At 42.7% G+C, this 18,863-nt stretch overlaps 1 protein-coding gene across 3 annotated transcripts in view; it reads right to left on the bottom strand.

Annotated features, from left to right (window-relative positions):
* The window catches only part of HOMER1 (homer scaffold protein 1), an 81,223-nt gene extending 71,198 nt beyond the window's left edge, over positions 1 to 10,025 (bottom strand). For all 3 annotated transcript variants that reach the window (XM_062019095.1, XM_062019096.1, XM_062019098.1), the window contains exon 1: positions 9,967 to 10,025. In XM_062019095.1, coding sequence (XP_061875079.1) covers positions 9,967 to 9,971 — 5 coding nt within the window. In that variant the 5' untranslated portion in view covers positions 9,972 to 10,025. The remainder of the gene's footprint in view (positions 1 to 9,966) is intronic.
* Between the last annotated feature and the right edge of the window lie 8,838 nt (positions 10,026 to 18,863).

Raw genomic sequence — 18,863 nt, 5'->3', positions numbered from 1 at the left:
ACTCACGAAACAGTGGCCAGAAACAAGCATGTTTATTAGCTTGCACAGCAAAGTCAGAAAAGGCTTAAAATACACATCCATGTAGCGGAAACTGTGATTTCCCACTTTCTAACAGGTTTTATCTTTAGAAACAGTGTCCATACAACAATATGAGACTACTTAACCTAGTAAACTGAACGCTATGAGTAGGAAGTACTAGTATCACAATTAGTTGCAAAAAACTTCAGTGTTTATAAGCAAATGAAGAGGAGTGGTTCTTCAGGAAGATGAACAGTGTACATATAAGACCAGGTCATTTACAGAAAAGTAAATTTCTAATTTCCCAAATCTCTAGTATACAAGCATATTAGTTAGTAAGCATAATGGTATCATGAAATCAGAATCCTTGTCTTTCTCCTTGTTCTAATGGCTTCATTAAAGTGTCCAGTAACATTACCAGATCACAGTCAAGTTTCAACAAAGGTTCATTGCTATTGTGCCATTCAGTTTTGAGATATTTCTTTTTCAACACAAGCTTCTCATAGAAGGACATCAGCTGCATTTTTCAGTTGTTAACAGACAAAATTTTACTTCATGCTCCCAACTAGCAATGCTAATCAAACTCTGTGTTATCATCAAGTTCTCAAGAGCAGCATGCAGTCATACACTTCGCTGCAAAACTTGTATTGATGAGGTAGCATTCAATGTTTTGGTTTTCGAAAAATTAATTAATTTACCTAAAGTCTGAAATCATCATTCTATCTCTCCCAATATTCCTCCTCTACAATGAGGAAGCTAGCAGGATCTGTACAGGGTGAAGACGGAAGTCTGTATCTTAATAATGGGGTAAATTCCATCCATACTCTTCCTGAGGGACTTCAGAAAAGTACTGCCATACCCAAGTTGCAGGATCATCAAGCCAGCAACTTTTAGCATCTAAACAGCTTCATTAGGCTTTATCTAGAGTCACACAGGACATCAATCAAACCTTAAATAGCATTTGCCAAGGCTGCAGAACTGTTTGGATGGTTGGATTTTTTTCTAAACCACTTTGAACTTGAATAGGGTGTTAACAGTTAACATTTTTCCTTGACAGAATTCCACTGCCAGGGTGTTCATCGTTTCTTTTCCAAATTATTCTAGAAACCTATATAACATCCTACACATGTTATTCTAAGCAGCAGCAAAGTCAACTGAATCAGTGAAATCTTGAGTTTTTTGAAAAACAATGGCCAGTGGCAGAAGCAACAAGACCAGACAGGAAAGAAGGCAGAACAGAAGGTAACCTTTACAAGATGCCTACATTTGTGTCCTATTTGTAATGGCTGAGTTAGAGCAAGTGATTTGACGATTATGATGTCTATCTCTGAGCACTCAAGAGCAGCAGTATTCTTTAAATCTAGGATTTAAAGTTGTTACTAAGGAGCAGAAGAGAAGGACTCTTTAAATATATTTTCAGGCTAAGAAAAACTATTCTTTGTAAGAACACTCGGGAAAATGGCAGATTGTTTCCCTTTGTCTAAGAAGTTCAGAATAGTATTAATTCTCAAATCCTGCTAACAATAGCAGTTAAGTCACAGATGTCGTAGAAAAGACCCCTATGCCTTTCAATCTATCTCAGCAACAGAACAATTCCAGCTTTTGTTCCAACTTGATTTTCAAAACCCAGAATTGATACAGACAAAATAAGAGTATTTTTTAAAGATACAGCTCACATTTAAGGTCAATAAATACACAATCATCAGTTAGAATTATCTTAGCTCTTGAGTGGCCCACTACGATCTGTTCTAAGAGACACAGCCAGCACTTGCACTGAGATAGGAAGTAACTTGGGAAATCTGGAGTTTAGATCTTATGTTTCACAGAAATCCCATCAAAAGAGATAATCATTCAACCATGTGCTTTAGTGTTGATGCCTTTTTGGGAAGAAAATTTCCAAAGAATCTTGGGAGTTTTATTATTGTGAACAGCCAGACACGCTGCCATGTGAGCTGTGCAGTGTTTCTGAATAACCAAGACTACCTAGGACTCAAATTAGCAGATCATCTATTCCCAAGCAGTAATAATAATTTCCTGAAAGAATGTATATTTCTATGTATATCTACATGCAGAGAGCTCTGGATGCCTGGGCAGTAGGCTTACTAAAGCAGACACAGGAAATCCTTCTATGTTTTGTAAAACAAGAACAAATATTGACATGGGAAGGACATACACTGCGATGTTGAAAAAGCAGTTGGAAATCAGTATCCAGAGGCTGACTAAGTTAATCCAATAGAAATTGCTCCTAATTGGAGGTCAACTGTTTTAGTCACACACAAGTCAGTGGAAAACACTACTAGTGCAAAAGCACAGGTGTTCCAGTTTCAAAATCAGTTGGCAAAATAGCTGCTTAGCACCTCAGTTACTGCATGCAAAGATTTGGCAACATAGCAACACAGCATATATTATTCCACATGCTTATTTTTGTTGGCATGGAAAAAGACTTCATACCCTAAGAAGCCCTCTCCACAGTAAGTCATATGTTGGAGAAAACACTGGTTCCTCCAATATCACACACTACATTCTTTTAGATTTTTGAACAGACAAGTCAGGGCTAGCAGACTGTTGAAAATGAACAGGCACAAGAAGTAGGAATTGCAAGATTATGTGTCAGAGATGATTTATTTCACCATCACTTCACTTTAAAGTGTTGACCATTTAAAGCTCATTCTTCAGTTTTCAAAACTCAAGGAACATTTCATTATATGTCCTGTTACAAGAATAGCTTCAAGACTAACTATGGATCCAAGACTATAGCACACGTACTATTTACAGAACAAGTCATTTAAAGCACTTGAAAACCCCGATTTCTAAACTCCAGCAATATAACCTATTATGCTTTTTACTATGAAAGACACTGCGGAAAGGGGTGGGGTGCAGAAATGCCATTCTCAACAAGCTGAGACTCAGTCTAGTGGACACAATCAAAAAAACCTTTCCAGACCCGAGATTCAAAATTAAGGAGCAAACTCTGACAAAGATAGCTCCGAGTCAAGATCTTTTTGAACACTTCTCACCAGAATAAACAGACATTGCTGCAGCAAAAGGTAGGTCTATCCCACCTTGTAATCCCCTGTATTTGTAGAGCCATGCAGTCAGCTAGGTTACAGAACTGATGTGGCACACTGCACAGATGTTTGCTCTGCAGACGACAGCTGGAAAAAGCAGCCCCATCTTCTGCTGTTCTCACTTTTTGGTAAAAAGCTCAGTGAAAACTTAACCATCAAAACATTGACAAAGAATACAGCCACAAGGACCATCAAAACAATGGCCGTGGATCATTTGCACGTATACAGAGGAAGAAGAAAACTCTGAGAGAAACTATGTATTTGAAGTTCTTCCCCCTTTATTCAGGTAAAAGCCAAAATGAGTGATGTGAACTGCTTAGGTTAACTAACCTAATATCTGTAGCTAAAAAAAGACCAAAAAAAAAAAAAAAATCACAATTAGATACTGGAAATATCAACAAGCACTTGGTATCTGTCAATCCAGCATCATCTACTGCATCTTTAAACAATGTCTCCATAGAGTAATTTGAATCATGACTGTCATTCACCACTACTTGCCACCAGAAAAGCATGTCAGAATGTAGTGTGTTGCCAGAAGCATACTTCTGATGCAGCTAAAGAAAATCAATACAGTACTCAAACACAGTTCCATTACCTCGCAGAGTGGAGCAGACAACATTAATGCCAGTACCAGGACTCTGTGTAGGTACAATAGAGCCCAATAGTGCAGTGTTAGGCCCAGGTGGAATAACACCACAGCTCCCTCTAGCCTCCTCTCCCCTCCAGCCTCCCTGTCCTGAACACTTGATACTAATTTTGGTAGATCTCACACAGGCCAGCCTTGGGAAAAATAAAAGCTTAAATGCTCACAACAGAACAGGGGGGAAAAGAACCCAATTATCACAATTAGATATAAAAGCTGGTATTTTATAAGGTAATGTTCCCATACCCATTGCATCTTACCTTTAAGACTGAATGCATGTGAAAAAGCCTCGCAGGGAGAGCACGTGAAAGCATACTCTTGCCTTTTTTTTTTTTTTTTAAATAAAGCTTTCACCTAAGCAGGACTTTTGAATACATATTTCAGACTATCATTATATCTTTAAAAAAATATATATGGATTGAGTATTCCAATTTTTGTTTTTACTTTAAATAACACAGAATACTTTGTCTCTTTGTTCATTGTTACAGATTCCTGTTACTAAGGCATAACCACACACATGGGGATGCCTGAGATTTTTCTTAAGTGTAGGGATACAAAAGGCACACCATTAAAACACAAGGGCACTTAATTTATGTGTTCATGTCTATATATACTCTCACAGGAATTTCATTCCAGATATGGTTCCAGCCTCATATACCACATTCACCCACTTGCTAAGCACCTCTTAAACACTAAGTTCTGGAGCAGAAGAGATATCAGCTCTTCGTAATTACTTCAGTCGTCAACAGATTCAAAATTAAAGCTATCTAAAAGAGTAGAAGAACTAATTTTCCAATTTGTATTAAGTGTTTGCATTGTTTAGATGGTCACTGATCTAGAATACACTGGAAAAGCTTAGGCTTGGCTAAAATGACATCTCAGGCACCTATAATAAAGAGAAACTGCTCATAAATTACTGTCAGATCATGACATAATGCTCTGCTCTTTGGAGTACACTAACACACAGACATAGATTTGGAAAGCTGTGATTTAAAGAGTGATCAGCCAGGAGCTTTAAATCAAACTACAGTCTTGAGAGATAATTATTAAAAATAATTGTTTTCCAATAGAATTCTCACAGAAATGATACCTTAATTCTTCTTACTACTTTTAGTATCTAGCAGGAAGAAACATCCTAATGCCAGTTAGGTGTCATTGCCTCTCCTGATTGTAATTGCTGGCCTGTTATAGTATTTCAAGCTACTGCCATCTCTATGGCTTCAAGATTGTGTTTTACCTCAAGAATTGGCTTGACATCCAGTTATGAGTCCTGCAAAGATAATGGGAATTGTGGTAGGTAGGACAGGCATTGTTTGAGAGAGAGAAATCACAAGAACATATACACAAAGCACTCCTCTAATGTTTGCCTTGAGACACCGAGAATACAAATAATCTCAACATGATGAATGTGGAGAACTTAAATGTTTTTTTTCAGCAAAACCAGGACTTCATCCAAAGATTTGGTCTACATAATCTTTATAATGCAAGGAAATACTGAAACAGATTAATAGCAACCTTGAGGCATTACAAATGTCTTCTCAAGATCAGTATGGAAATCATCACACATGGTGTTCAGGACACTTATTTACGTGTTGCCAGACCAAAAGAGTTTAGTGTTTAGGTTTCTCATGCTTATTTCATGGTCATACTACTACAATGACTGAAGATCATTTAAGCATGGTAGAGGTCTCCAAACGTTGCTGCCTGACAAAGTAGTTCACTAACCACTTAAAGTTGATTTACATACAATCCATCTGTCTAGGTGTTTATACCTTACTAATTTTTTTCAGGTAATCAAGTTTTGTGGGTGTTATCTATAGTAAGTGATGTTTATCTGTTCTTGTTACACTCTCCACACTGTTACAGAAGACAGCATAAACTACTTGGCTGCCACTGCTTTCACACAATAAGCATCTCATTTTACCTCTGAGATATCAAGACGGACAGGAATTGCAGTAACACTGAACTACTGCCAAGAAGCTGTACCTTCTGCTCTATTGTGTGCAATATTTCTGTGTCAGAAGTGCACAGCTGATGGAACTGTTGCTAAGATGAAGTTTTGGGAAAGCTATCATTAAACCTCGTGGGAGGGAAAAAGACAGGTTAAAGAACTGGAGTCAGGTCAAATTCAATGGTCCTAACAGCTTTATCATGTACATGTCTTGTTACCTAGCTAGAAAAATGAAATTGAAAGGGTTTAAGGGCAAAACTGTGGTGTGGAAACACCTGAAAAAATCAACAGGCAGCAGAAAAACCCTGATTTCCACAGCATGATTTGCCTGTCCCATATATTTAAACAGTACAGACTTTCACATATTTTTAGATTTTAAAACTTCAAATGGGCTTTGTAAAAACTATTACATATACATACACATACAGTATCCTTTCTTCAAAATGGGACCCTGCATCCTGAATGCTTTAAAGAAATGCATTTCACTAACTCCTCATCCTTCAAAAAGGGCAAGAGTTACTAGCAGATCTACCGGCAAAAGAAATTTTCCTGATTGATAAAAATTAAAATAGAATACTTATCCTTAGGCAACTATGACACTAATAAGTACATCCTAAAATACTCAGCTTCCACAATATTCTCTAGCCAACTTAAGAACCCCAGTATTCTAATTTTGCCATCTCAAACTGACACATATCATAACCACCTTTATGAAGATAATATACTAAATATAGTCCAAGAAAAGTGAAGAGAAGATGAAGTCTTCATAAAGACACCTTGATTAACATGACATGACAGAGACAAGCACATCTTAAAGAAGACTTTACCTTGTAATTCCTTATTATTCATCATGAGTGAAAGGAAAAGCTAGTAAAATAAATTTGGATATCTGTCCACAGCACAGAAGACCAGAAAGTAAAGAAAGAGTGAGACACAAGACCATCCATTAATAAACCAGGAATTAATCCAACAGATTAACAGGATGCCAACTTCTCAACCCTACCAGAATTCCTGGCTGATTCCATAATATATCTAGCATGAATTGTATTAATTTCAGTCTAAACAATGACAGCATTACAGTCCACAAACACAAACTTCCGACTTCCTTGCTCTCAGCTCAAAGTAAAAGCAGTACCAAAGACCCACAAAACACAGTAACAGGCTGCAGCTTTAACACAAAATTTACCTGGGTCATGTGTACAATCACCTAGGCTACCAATATACATTCTTAAGTACATTTACTTAAGATCCATTGGTCAAGGATTTTTAATGTTTAATGAAGACTCTGCTCAGAGAAGACTGATTGCACAATACTGACAAATCCTCTATTTCTCAATACTGGAAAGATACAAGAGGTATGTTATGAACTAAGACAAAACACAATGAGGTCATCTTATTTACACCAAAGAAAATCCATGTTTTCCTATTAAAGAATGCTATATTCTTTAGGAATATAGTAGGATCTGCACAAACACACAGTTACAACACTCAATGCGGACTAATGATAAGCAAGTCTTTATCCAACAGGGTTGAGGAACTACAACAGACTTGGCAGGGAGAGAAGCAAGAATAGACATCCTATATGTCTAGCCAATAAAATCCCCAGAGCTTGATTCTTCTGTGAGATAAGAGACACCCACAGACACATAGAAGACAGCACTGAGAAGAGTGTCTCTCGAACCACTGCACCCTACAGACCACTCTCTATTTGCAAGTTTCTCAAAACTAATAGTTAATAGCAGCACCAGAGACCATTTACCCACAGACCAGTCACACATTGCACACAATTACCTGTCTTGCCTGATGGTATTCAATGCACTGAGCAGTCTCAGCTATGCTGGCAGAACAGTGAATTCTTCACTATATTCTTCTCATTCTCTAGAACTACCTGAAGGGTGGGGGGTTGATCTCTCCAGTAATGAATGACAGAACATGAGGAAATGAGTTTAGTTGCATCAGGGGAGGTTTAGATTGGACATTAGGAAGAACATTTTAATCAAGAGGGTTATTAAGCACTAGAACCAGCTGCCCTGGGAGGTGGTGGAGTCACTGTCCCTGCAGATATTCAGAAGACATAAAGGTGCTGAGGGATATGGTTTGGTTTAGTTTAGTGATGCACTTGGCAGTGTTAGGTTAGTGGTCAGATGTGATGATCTTAAAGATCTTTTCCAACCACAACAATTCTATGATTCTATGAACAAATGATACTAAGAAAGCCTCTGCTGGTTTAACAAGCTAATTCCTCTCCCTCATCACAAGTTTTCCAACCATTAGAATAGGTATACTCTCCACCAGCTAGGTACTACATGCTCACCGTACAAGCTTTCACAGGATAGCGGTACCCATTAAACACTGAATACAGTATACAGCCCCTCCAGTGGTCAGATCATCAACCATTTTGCAACATACTTCTAGAGCCCTCAATTTTAAGACTTTAGTAGAGTATCAGAAGACTATTTTTAAAACAGCAGTTTTAAGAGTCCAGTATACCTTGGTCTAGAAAGACTCTGAAATCCACTGGCACTTGCATTTCATTTAGATGTTAATACAAAACAGCTGCTAAATCAAGACCCCTGCAAACATCTGATACTTAACAACCCAGAGAGCTGGTGTTGACCCTGGCTTGGAGGTTTGGATGTGCTAGCTCACATTTAGAGTAATACATGCCTACATTTCTGGTTTAACAACTTTGTTAGAAGTCTGCAGAGGAACTCTACATTTCAATACCCCAATGTGTATTGTCTAAAGAGTCTTCAAAGCCTTTGCCAGCAAGCTTTGTCTTCTTGACCTCAATGTGCCATAGTACTCAAGTTATCATGTCAACAACTGCAATACTTAAGCTTATTTCAATTCCTTCTGTAGATATGGATTTCTACCGTTTGTTAAGAAGCTACAACACTGAAACACCAGCTGTACTGGAGTCCATTAAATGAGTCTTTGTTGGTGTTGTTCAAGTAAAGTCTTCATTTTTAGAAATGCTCAATTTATACTTACTCCTCTTCAATAGTTCTCTGTAATATGATACTGACATTTCTACAAACACAGTAATGATTTTATATAAAATGAGAGGCTTTCTATTATTTGAATTTTAAAAGCTACATATATCCAAAAACATTATAATATTATTTAGCCTACTGGCGCATTTTTAAAATGCGTTATTACTTCCTTGAATACAAAGACAGCTGCAATGTTAGGCAGCTTGGGCTTATTCTGTTTGGGTTTATTTATTTATTTATATGGAAAGGAAGACAACGGGAAAAGAAAAGATGGTATAAGAAGCTATTCCTTCCTACATCTTGCGAACTCCAGTGACCACAGCAGAGCAAAGGGTCCAGTTGTTATCACCCCACAAGCAAGTAAGTTAATAAACTGCAGAACTCCAAGTGTCCTTAACAGCCTGAGGAAAGGCATACTTTCAACTTCCACATTAACATCCCAATCTCAAATTCAAATTCCTGACCAAAATACAACAGACATGATTTATAACTTTCATGCTGAGCTATGTTATTGTATTAGAAAACCAGCACCTTGTTAATGCATTAAAAGTCTGCCTCCACCTTGCAGTTAAGCAGATTTCTGTTGCTTTTGAACATGGATGATCTTCCATTCCACTATCAGACAAGCCTGGCAGTAGGGATTATTTTTTCATCTCACTATACAAATTATTAAGGAAACAACATGGCAAAGTTTTTCGCGGGTACCTACAACACCTTTTAATCTAATAATTTGGATATGATCGAATTATTTTTTTAAATTTTCTTCCTTCCCATTTCCTTAAAACCACCAGTTTAACAAGGGACCTGCTGTCCCTTATTTCCTCAGAGCCTTCTTCACTTTACTGGGAATTCACACGTTGTTGAAGATTCCAAGAAGAATCCTCCGAAGACTCCAGAAGAGTTAAAACGAGCCTTTGCTGCTCTAAAGTTCCACCGTGCCACACCGAGCTTATAGCAGCCGTTTTCAGGGCTGCCCATCCCTGAGCGACCCGGGGAAGGTCCGCACAGGGGGCATCAGGAACCCAGGAGGCTCTTCCAGCGCTCCGCTGTGACCACGGCGGCGGCGAGCCTCTGCAGATCGTCGTGCGCCCCGCACGGCGCGCTCAGCTTCGCGATCCTCGGCTCGGCGCACAGCACCGACCTCGGTGGGATTCGCGCTCCCTGCGCACCCCGCCGCTACACCCGCTCGCCTCCGTGCCGAACGGTAACGGCTCGCGCCGGCCGCCGCTTCCTCCCACCCCACACCCCCACGCCCCGGCACCACCGCGGCGAACCCCGCGAGATCCTTACCCCATGGCGGCCGGCGGCGCCGGGCACCGGCGGTGCCGCGCGGGCCGCGTCCCCGGGGCGCTCCTCGCCGCGCCTGCAGCTCCGCAGCCCTGTGGCGGCGGGCCGCTGCGTTGGGCTGGCCGCGCCGCACAGGCCCGGGGGGGGGGGACGGGACCGCGCCGCCGGGTCGCAGCTGCCGGGCTGAGCGGGGCCGTCCGCGCCCTAGGGAGCGCCCCCCGCGGGCCGGGCTCCCATTGCCGTCGGCCGCGCCAGGCACCCGCAGGCAGCGGCTCCGGCCCTCGGGGCGGCGGCAACTGCGGGGGCCGGCGGGTCCCCTCCTGCGGGCGGGCAGGGGCGGCGCTCGCCTTGTCCGTGAGGGGCTGGCGGCTGCTGCGGCGCTTCTTCGCCGGGACGTGAGCGGCCGCCGAGGGCTCCGTGCGCCTCAGAGGCGGAGCGGGATGGGGCAGGCGGTGCGCGCAGGGCTCCACGCTGCCGCTCCCCCTAGCACCCCTGCGGGCAACGCGGCGGGCACCGATGCATTTTCGCGAAAAGGCAGAGCGAGCCGCGGCACTGAGGCTGGCATCGGGCTCCCGGCGTGAGGCAGCTAGCGGCGGGCACCGGGGCACCGCGCTCCCCAAATCTGTCCGCCCACCCACTCCTGGCTGCGGAGATACGGGGCGCCGCTCCTTTTTCCCGCGGTGGCGGGTCTGCTCCTCGCCGTCACGCCTTCTGCGGCGAGCGGGCGGGCATCGTCCTGGGGCGCGGCGGGTCGGTCACTGCCAGCGGGCGGCGGGAGGAGCTCCCGCCGCCGAGCCCCCTCTGCTCTGCAGCGAGCTTCGCGTACTCAGCCCCACCGGCGGGACGGAGGGAAGGATGGAGAGAGCGATCGACGCGTCAGGCGGTGCCTGGCCGTTCCAGCGCCCCTGAGCCGCTGCCTCTGCCCGCTCGGATTCCCCCCTCCACCTCACACCTCCGCCACCGCCCGCCCGTCCCCTCGCGGTGGTTAGGCGCAGCCGCCGCGCGCAGCCCGCGCCTGCGTCCCGCTTCTCCCGTCCTCGGGGCTGGGACGGGAACGGACGAGACGGGAATGGAATGGAAGGCAAGAGCCGAGCCGCGCCTTGCCTTGCCCTGCCCTACAGCCCGCGGCGCACGCCGCCGCACGCAGACAGCCCGCTCCTGCTAGCGGCGGCACCTGCTCACTCTGCCTCCATCCTCCCCCCGGAGAGCTTTAAATAGCACACGTCACCGCGCTCCCCTACGCACTGACGTCACGCACCGCTCCCGGCGCCGACGTCACCGGGTGCGGGGGATGATGTCAGAGTGGCCCGCACCTCCGGAAGCTCTTCCATAATAGGCAATGGCGGCGGAGAGGAGCGCGGGGAGGGGGGGGGGGTGTTGGCGGGCAGAGCTCCGTGCCGCGCCGCGCCGCGCCGCGCAGCCGCCTCCGTTCGCCTCCTCAGGGCGCTGCCGGCCGCGGGGCCGCCTCGTCCCGCCCCCTGCGGCGCCGTCGCCACGGCGACGCCGCGCGCCCCCGCCCATCGCCGCGCGCTGCGTTCGGCCCGTGTGTTGCGGGATGCGGCTCGCCGCGGGGCTGGGGGCGGTGTGATACGGCGGCGGGTAGTGTAGGCCGCTGGTGCCGCAGCGTTCAGCCTCGTTGCCCAGCGAGTGGGAGCCAGCCGCGCAGCGGCAGCATTCCCGGCTGAGCGGGAAGGACGCACGGCAGCCATTCTGAAATCGCCCTCCAACGTGTAGTAAATTCCAGCACGTCCACGCTTGCAGTGTTGCAGCACCACAGCCCGCCCTATGAGCTTGCCACGTCCTGCTGTGGCTCAGTGCTGCAACGGTGCCATGCAGAGAAATAGCGCATTGCTGCCTCAGACTTAACAGAGCTGCCAAACTGCAGCACCACCTGGTGCCTTGATAGGCACCCACCTCGTCTTAGGGCCAGCAAATGCTATATTAACTCTGCATTTTTGTGAATTTATGAATGTTAAGTAGAACTGCTCCTGGACAATGCCCATGGGACTGGGATACCTCAGGTGGAATATTCATCCCAGCTCCTTGCTGCTTCTAGGTCCACTTTCAAAATTTTCTTGGTATTTTCCTGCTTAAGCGACACTGTAACCACCAGAGGTGTTTCAAATTGTGACGAGTGTGCGAGGGAGACGTCCATAAGATACCAGATGTGAATCTCCGCACAAAAATGAAAGACACAGATTTTACCAGTGAGTGTTAATTGTAAAACATCACAAAATCAACAGTTTCTCCACCTTCTCACAAGATCTCTACACCTGGAACCAGCTATATCCCAGAAAGAGGCTGGAAAGAAAGACAGGAGTATTTACCTAACAATCTAGCCTCCCTAGAGTAACAACTGACGTTTTCAAAAGTCACTTTAATTTACATATGCATGCATTTTACAGGGCCTGGCTTCAACATTTTGAACCATGAAAGCAATCAGCTATGGGCACAGTGAAGATGACAAATATCAAGAGAAACCATCTCAAAACAAAAACAACCATGAGAAACCTATCATGGGTCATTCCTAGCAGAAACAGTGAGACAGACTGCCTCATAAGGAGGAAAACAACATTTTCCTCAGTTTCCCTCTTCCCAAACACTACCTTATAACTAGTAAAGGCACTGAGGTAGCAAAACTTTAGACTAAGCAAAAACAGCCTCAGGTTTGTTCTAGGCAGTGCTTGGAACATGCATAGTTATGATGAAGCCACATTACTCTTTTAGACCACCATTGCCATTTCTTTGTTGAGTTTCACACGCTAACTCAGAAACATATGAAGCTCTATGTATTTTCCACTAAAAATCAAAGTAGGTGTACAGGTTTCTATGAGTAAAACTGGCAGTTTGAGGCAGTCCCCAGTTTTGATGGAGGAAAGGTGAAGATCCACACTAGTTCTTTCTTCCATATTGTAAGAGTAGTAAAAGAGACTACAATCAACAATAACACAAACACGGCAAGCATAAACAACACGTGGCTTGACGTCAAGGAGATAGAAGCCTAGGTTTGACCCACATGACACTTCCAACATCAGTAAGGTCAGGTGAAGAGAAAAAAAGCCAAGGCTCTAAATCCAGATACAAGTAACTCTGTTGCATCCAGTTTGTTCTTTCACCTCAAGCTCACACGCAAATGCTTTAGTATTTCATTATGTCCACAGTATTTTGTTTAGATATCACAGAGATGGCTCCATCTGTCTCTGCCTTTCAAGTTCTTCACATACTTGGCTTGCATGAAGTATATTTTCCCACCATATGGGTGCAAAAGCAGAAATCCCCGAGACTGAAGATAAAAGCAAAAAAAAGTAAAAAAACCTCCAAACACACACTGAGCCCTGGGGGGAAAGAATTGCATGCTCACTTGAGAATCAGAGGTGTGAATAGATTGAGGGGCACAGAGACCCTGATGTCTCCAGGACAACCCCATGTGAGATACCAAGAGTATCTTTACTAGCTTCTGAAGTGCCCTATATATTTCATGCTCCCCTATTAGTAATAAAATATAAGTACTGTGACAGACAAGATCCCACAGAGGTGTAGCAACAGAAAGAACCACTCCAAGTAAATCTCATGGTTTGTCTTCTTTTTTTTTCCCTTAGCTCTTCCTTTAAACACTGTTAATTAGTTATTACAATTAAGTGTAGAAAATCCACATAATTGATTACTTCTCTTCTGTATTTATTGTTATTGTTTCTCCAGGTCTGACAGCTTTCTCTAAGCCTTAAGCTTTCATAGAATTACAGAATCATAGAATGGTAGGGGTTGGAAGGGACCTTTAGGGGTTGGAAGGGACCAGTCCAACCCCCGCTGCTGAAGCAGGTCCACCTAGATCAGGTCACACAGGAATGCATCCACGTGGATTTTTAAGATCTCCAGAGAAGGAGACGATTCTGATCTGTTTCCAGGTTGTTATGGTTGAGTTAACATTATTTGTCATGTGGAAAATTCCTTTGTTTATGCTTGCCAAGCTTACTGACATCACTTCCCTGTCTTGCCATTCCTCAAATTAATATATGATACCAAAACATGGTGACATATATCAGCTAAGGTTGAAACGGTACATGCTAGTACAAAGAAAGCCAGATAGGCAATTAAATCTTAGATATTAACAGGAGATTCTATACACAGTCACCTAACTGAAGTAATATAACATGGAGAAATTTAATGGTGATGACAAGAGGCTCAGCTCTATATTGGTTGTTTTGGGCAAACAGCTTTTCACCTGCTATTTTAGATATTCTCTGCATACAGCACTCTGATGGAGGCACTCTTGAGCTGTAGAGCACGTTGCCTGATGGAAACTATCATCAGGTCAGTGGCTGTTCCTTTGCAATTCAACAAGCAATGCCACAGTCCAAACAAGAGGACGGCTTCAGGCAGGGCAAAGCACAGGATGGTTCTGGGGAAAGACTGTTGTTTGCTGCTCTGAAGTAGCATATTCCTGGCATATGTATTCCCAGCTGCCAGACCTTGTTCTGGCATCCTTGCCCCGAGTAGCCAACCAGCTGGGGCAATACCTGTAAATCCAGCAGCAGTTTCAATACCTCTGAAAGGAGCTGAACCTCCCTCCTGGTGGGATACCTGTAGATGGCTCTGCTGACTGAATCTCCAGCCTGCTGGGTGTCGAGGTGTCCACTGGCCTGCCCAAAGTCGCTGCTGAGCAGCAGAACTGAGCTGGAAAATCAAGACGTGCTGCAAGTGTCTGTATTTTGCTTAACTTGCCATGGCACCTCTGTTTCCTCCAAGCAAAACCAGATCTTGCCACAGAAAAGATATTTTCCTATGGAAAAAAAACAAACAAACAAACACACCAACAAAAAAACAACCAAAAACCAAAAGTACTTATAAGATACAGGGAAACTCCATTTCACTGGATAAAGCACTGGAAAGTCTTGTTCAGCTGCAAATCCTTGTTCAGCTCATGTCAGTGCACTCAAACCAGAGGAATTCTAGCTGCACCAAAGCTAGAGAGAAACTCTAGGGATGTTTAGGAAACCTCAGAGCTGTTATATGAGAGTAGGAAAATAAACATTTGTCTGTTTGTTTTATCAAACTAAAATCCAATATGGCATGCTTTTGTGACCTCCAAATATTTTGTGTGAGGTTAACACAAGTTTGGAAGAAAAAGGAGCTATTAAAGGGCAAGAGAATATATGAAAGTAAAATCACTACAAATATTTTTTTTTCCTGGCACTCCAGAGGTTGCTGTCCTCAAGGAGCTTTAGGAGTAGGCTTCCAAAATAAATACTGGGTGCAAAAGAAACAATGGCTGAAAAGTTAAGGATGGCAGGTATCACTTCCTCCATGAGGGGGAGGTAAGTATAGAGACATCCTTCCACCTACAGTGGAACGTGGTGCCTGCAGACACTGCTTCATCCAGGGCTCTTGGCTGGACTACTACTACTGCTCCTTTATATCAGCTGCCATTTTGTTTAATACCAGATGAGTCTAAGTTCCAAAATCCCTAAGGAAAGCAAGGATGTTTATTTCCTTTGAAGATGAAGGAGCCAGCACCTCACACTTCTCATCCATTGCTGTTATTTAATGTCTTTTCCTTCCTTCTACTCTTTTATGCCTTTTCTTTGCCCTCCCTTCTCTTGCCTAATCACAAATCTCCTTCCCCACACGTTTTTTTTCAGTGAGTGGGATTGCTTCTCCATCATTTTCCCTTGCAGAATCTGCATTTTATTTATAAATGTGTAGAGCAAAGAATAAGAGTAAATGGCATCCCCTTCCCCAAGCCCAAGGTTTCTGTCTGCATTTTCATCAGTCTAGAAGAATCTTCACTGTCATATCATGAGGATTTGGAGGGATACTGGAGGAATTTACGTTCACCATTTTTTCTTCTGGAATAGATTTAAGAAATGTAAGTGTTGCCTTCTATTCAAATAAATGCGGTACTGTCAAACTAAAACTGAATTTCATTTTGAAAACAACTGTATGACATAATTCCCTGAAATGCCTTATGGTCCAAAATTGCTAACTCTGTCCTGTTGCCAGTGAATGCTAGTTTTCCGGCACCCACTTCCAGCGTTTAATTGTCTTACCACCAGAAATAGATTGCACACCTCCTACACAGCTCTGTGGCCCTACACCCCTACAGGAATTTTTTAAAGACTCTAAAGCCCTGAGTAATGCTTTCATTTCTTAATGAAGTTTATCAGTGGCTATTATTTTCTCCAGTTTTTCCTGACAAAATATACAAAATATGCCAGCAGACTGATTATGTCAGCTTGTCATTTCTGTCTAATTACTCCGAGTTTATCTGGATGCGTTACTCAGCTTCCCATAATTATGCTTCCCATAATATTTGCAGATATTTTTTTCAGTTTCAGATGAAGGTGATAAAAATATTGTTAAAAAACAGTATATTTTTTTACAAGTTTTGAAAGATAGCAGTAATGGCATTGTGGATCTGAAACCTCATAACAGGACTTCTTCTCTGACAAAACTGTACTTGCACACTATCAGTCTGCTTTTCTAGTCTGTTCTCTCTGGATCACATCTGAAAAACTTCACGCTGATAAAGTTTTTTCAGTCATATTTATGTTATAAATAATATGGTCTGCGTTTTCAGAAAGAGTAAGTCATAGCAATCATATGGCATTTGGTTTTGTGATCACTCCTGCCAAACCAGACCAAGCTGATTTCTAGTAGAATTTACAAATTCCAAACATCACCCATGATTTCTGCATCCATTCTTCCTGTCTTTGAAATAATACGGGTTTTTTTCTCTCAGAGTCTGTAAGCTTGTAGTTAACAAGGTACTTGTTCACTAGTAAATATGAGATTGCCTTAGAATAATTAGCTGCTGGTTTTAGCAGTTATTTCCTACTTTTTTTTTTAAGGTTTTGGTAGATATTCTAACAACAGAAGCTGTAAGCATTTGAAGAAACTGCTTAATATTCTTCCTGAATTTTCCTTATTAGAGATGAGGTTTTCTGAGTCTTTGAAAGAGTCATATTTGGAGAAAATTATGCTGTAACTCTTTCCATGAAAGATATCTGCAATTTCTGACTATTTCCAGAGTTTCCATTTACCTGGACTTCAGCTTAGCTAAGAATGATGTCCTAGCATATATGGTTTTTTCCCCATCTGAGAAAATTTTGACCAAGCTTTGAGAAAAACTCATCTTTGTGCTGTGAAGTAGAAAACTGGCATTTTTCTGTAAGTGTTTTGAATATCTTTTTCTTTTAACTTTTAGTATTCTTCCATACCTCTGTCAGATTGGTCCAATTTACAACAGGCTAAACTTTGAAGAAAAATTACTCTTCATAAAAACTTGGGAATTTACTCACAAATCTCTAAAGGTTGTTCTAGTGCCATTCTGCAAGTCAGACTTAAGAGAAAGTATGACTTTGAGACTGGGACTAGCTTGAAAAAAAGTCACACCAGCTTTTTACATTATGGGGAAAAAAAGTAAGATGTCCAAGTGGAAACCACAGCTAAAGGACCAGAGACAGAAATGGCATGCAAAGGAGTGGGAACCAGTGAATCAAGAATGAAACAGATATTAGATAAAGACCCAGGGCTAAAATCTTGGAAGGCTGGAAAAAGGTAACAGGCAGGGAAGCTGATTGAATGAAAAACTAGAATGGGAAAATCAAAGCTGAAAAGTAGAAGGGAGGCCTCAGACTGGTAGGGCAGTGAGTAGAGATGTCTGATGTTTAGAAGCCAGAACTGTTATTTCAGAGATAATATAGACTTGAGCTGAAAGATGAGACGGTGACATGGAGTGCGATAGAAGGGAGAGAACTATTAAAATCTGGTGGGTGAAACTGGATGGGCAGTGTGCTCAGCAGGGCAGGGGTTTCCTCCAGAGATGGGTAAAGGACCTGGCATGTCATTCCTCATCTTTCAGAACACAGTAGTGAAACCCACGGGCTCCATCTGCATTTCACCCCTATCCAGTGCTGTCCATTTAACAGTAAAATTACAGTAAACCATAAATTGTATCAGTTATTATGAATAGTTGAGTAATAATGTGACTCCATCCTGTTGGTGGCCCTTGTGGGACCATATGATGCCACAAGGCAGAATATGTCTTTTATGGTTCAGATTTTTTTAAAGACATTCAGGGATTGTATCGAAATGTGTATCACTAGGCTCTCAAGGGTTAGAAATTACACAATTGAGGGTGCACAGGCAAACTTTGCAGTTTCTTTGTGTCCCTCTATATTGTGATAAGGTAACTCCATGACTGTATATTTTTTCTGCACATAATTCCTACCTCATTCAATGAATAGAATGGATCTGCTTGGAAGGCTATCTGTGGTGAAGGAAAACCTTCTTCAAAGAAGCCTTGTCTATTGCATTATTTGGAATGTATGCATCTCTAGTATGCTAATTTAGACTCCACCTGCCCAGAATAAAAGGCTTGTACTGTAAAGGCTGTAAGAAGAGCAACAGAAGCAAGTTTGAAATGGAAGAGAAGGAAGCATTAAATGGAAGAGAGAGTGATTTTATAGTTACCTGGACTATAGTTATATAGAGTACCTGAATTCTGTTCAGGGGAACCTAACTCCTCCTTGCTGTTTAATACCTGTGTAATTCTAGCTGAGAGACAACTTAAAGTTGCCATGAGTGCTCTCTGTCTTCTAGGAGACTCAAGACTTTGGAAATACTAGCCCTTGGGATTGTTAGTAAGATTTCTGTTTCAACAGACTGAAGTTGATACTGAGTATAATGTTTACACATAAAGCAGCTGAATTAAAATCCCATAACCAGCCCCATTCCTGTAATTTCCTAGCCCTCAACACTTGGCCTTCCACTTGAATTCTGTTGGCATAGTTTGGCATAGTTTTTCCTATATCTAAAACTTATGTAGAGGAGCTGAGGTTTTCCTTCTTACAAATCAGTGAAACAGAGAAATCATACAGGATATTACCTTTCCCCTCCAT

This window comes from Colius striatus, chromosome Z (assembly GCF_028858725.1).
Source record: "Colius striatus isolate bColStr4 chromosome Z, bColStr4.1.hap1, whole genome shotgun sequence".
NCBI classification, from domain to species: domain Eukaryota; kingdom Metazoa; phylum Chordata; class Aves; order Coliiformes; family Coliidae; genus Colius; species Colius striatus.
The sequence above is the reverse complement of the archived record's forward strand: the minus strand, read 5'-3'. Positions and strand labels throughout refer to the sequence as shown.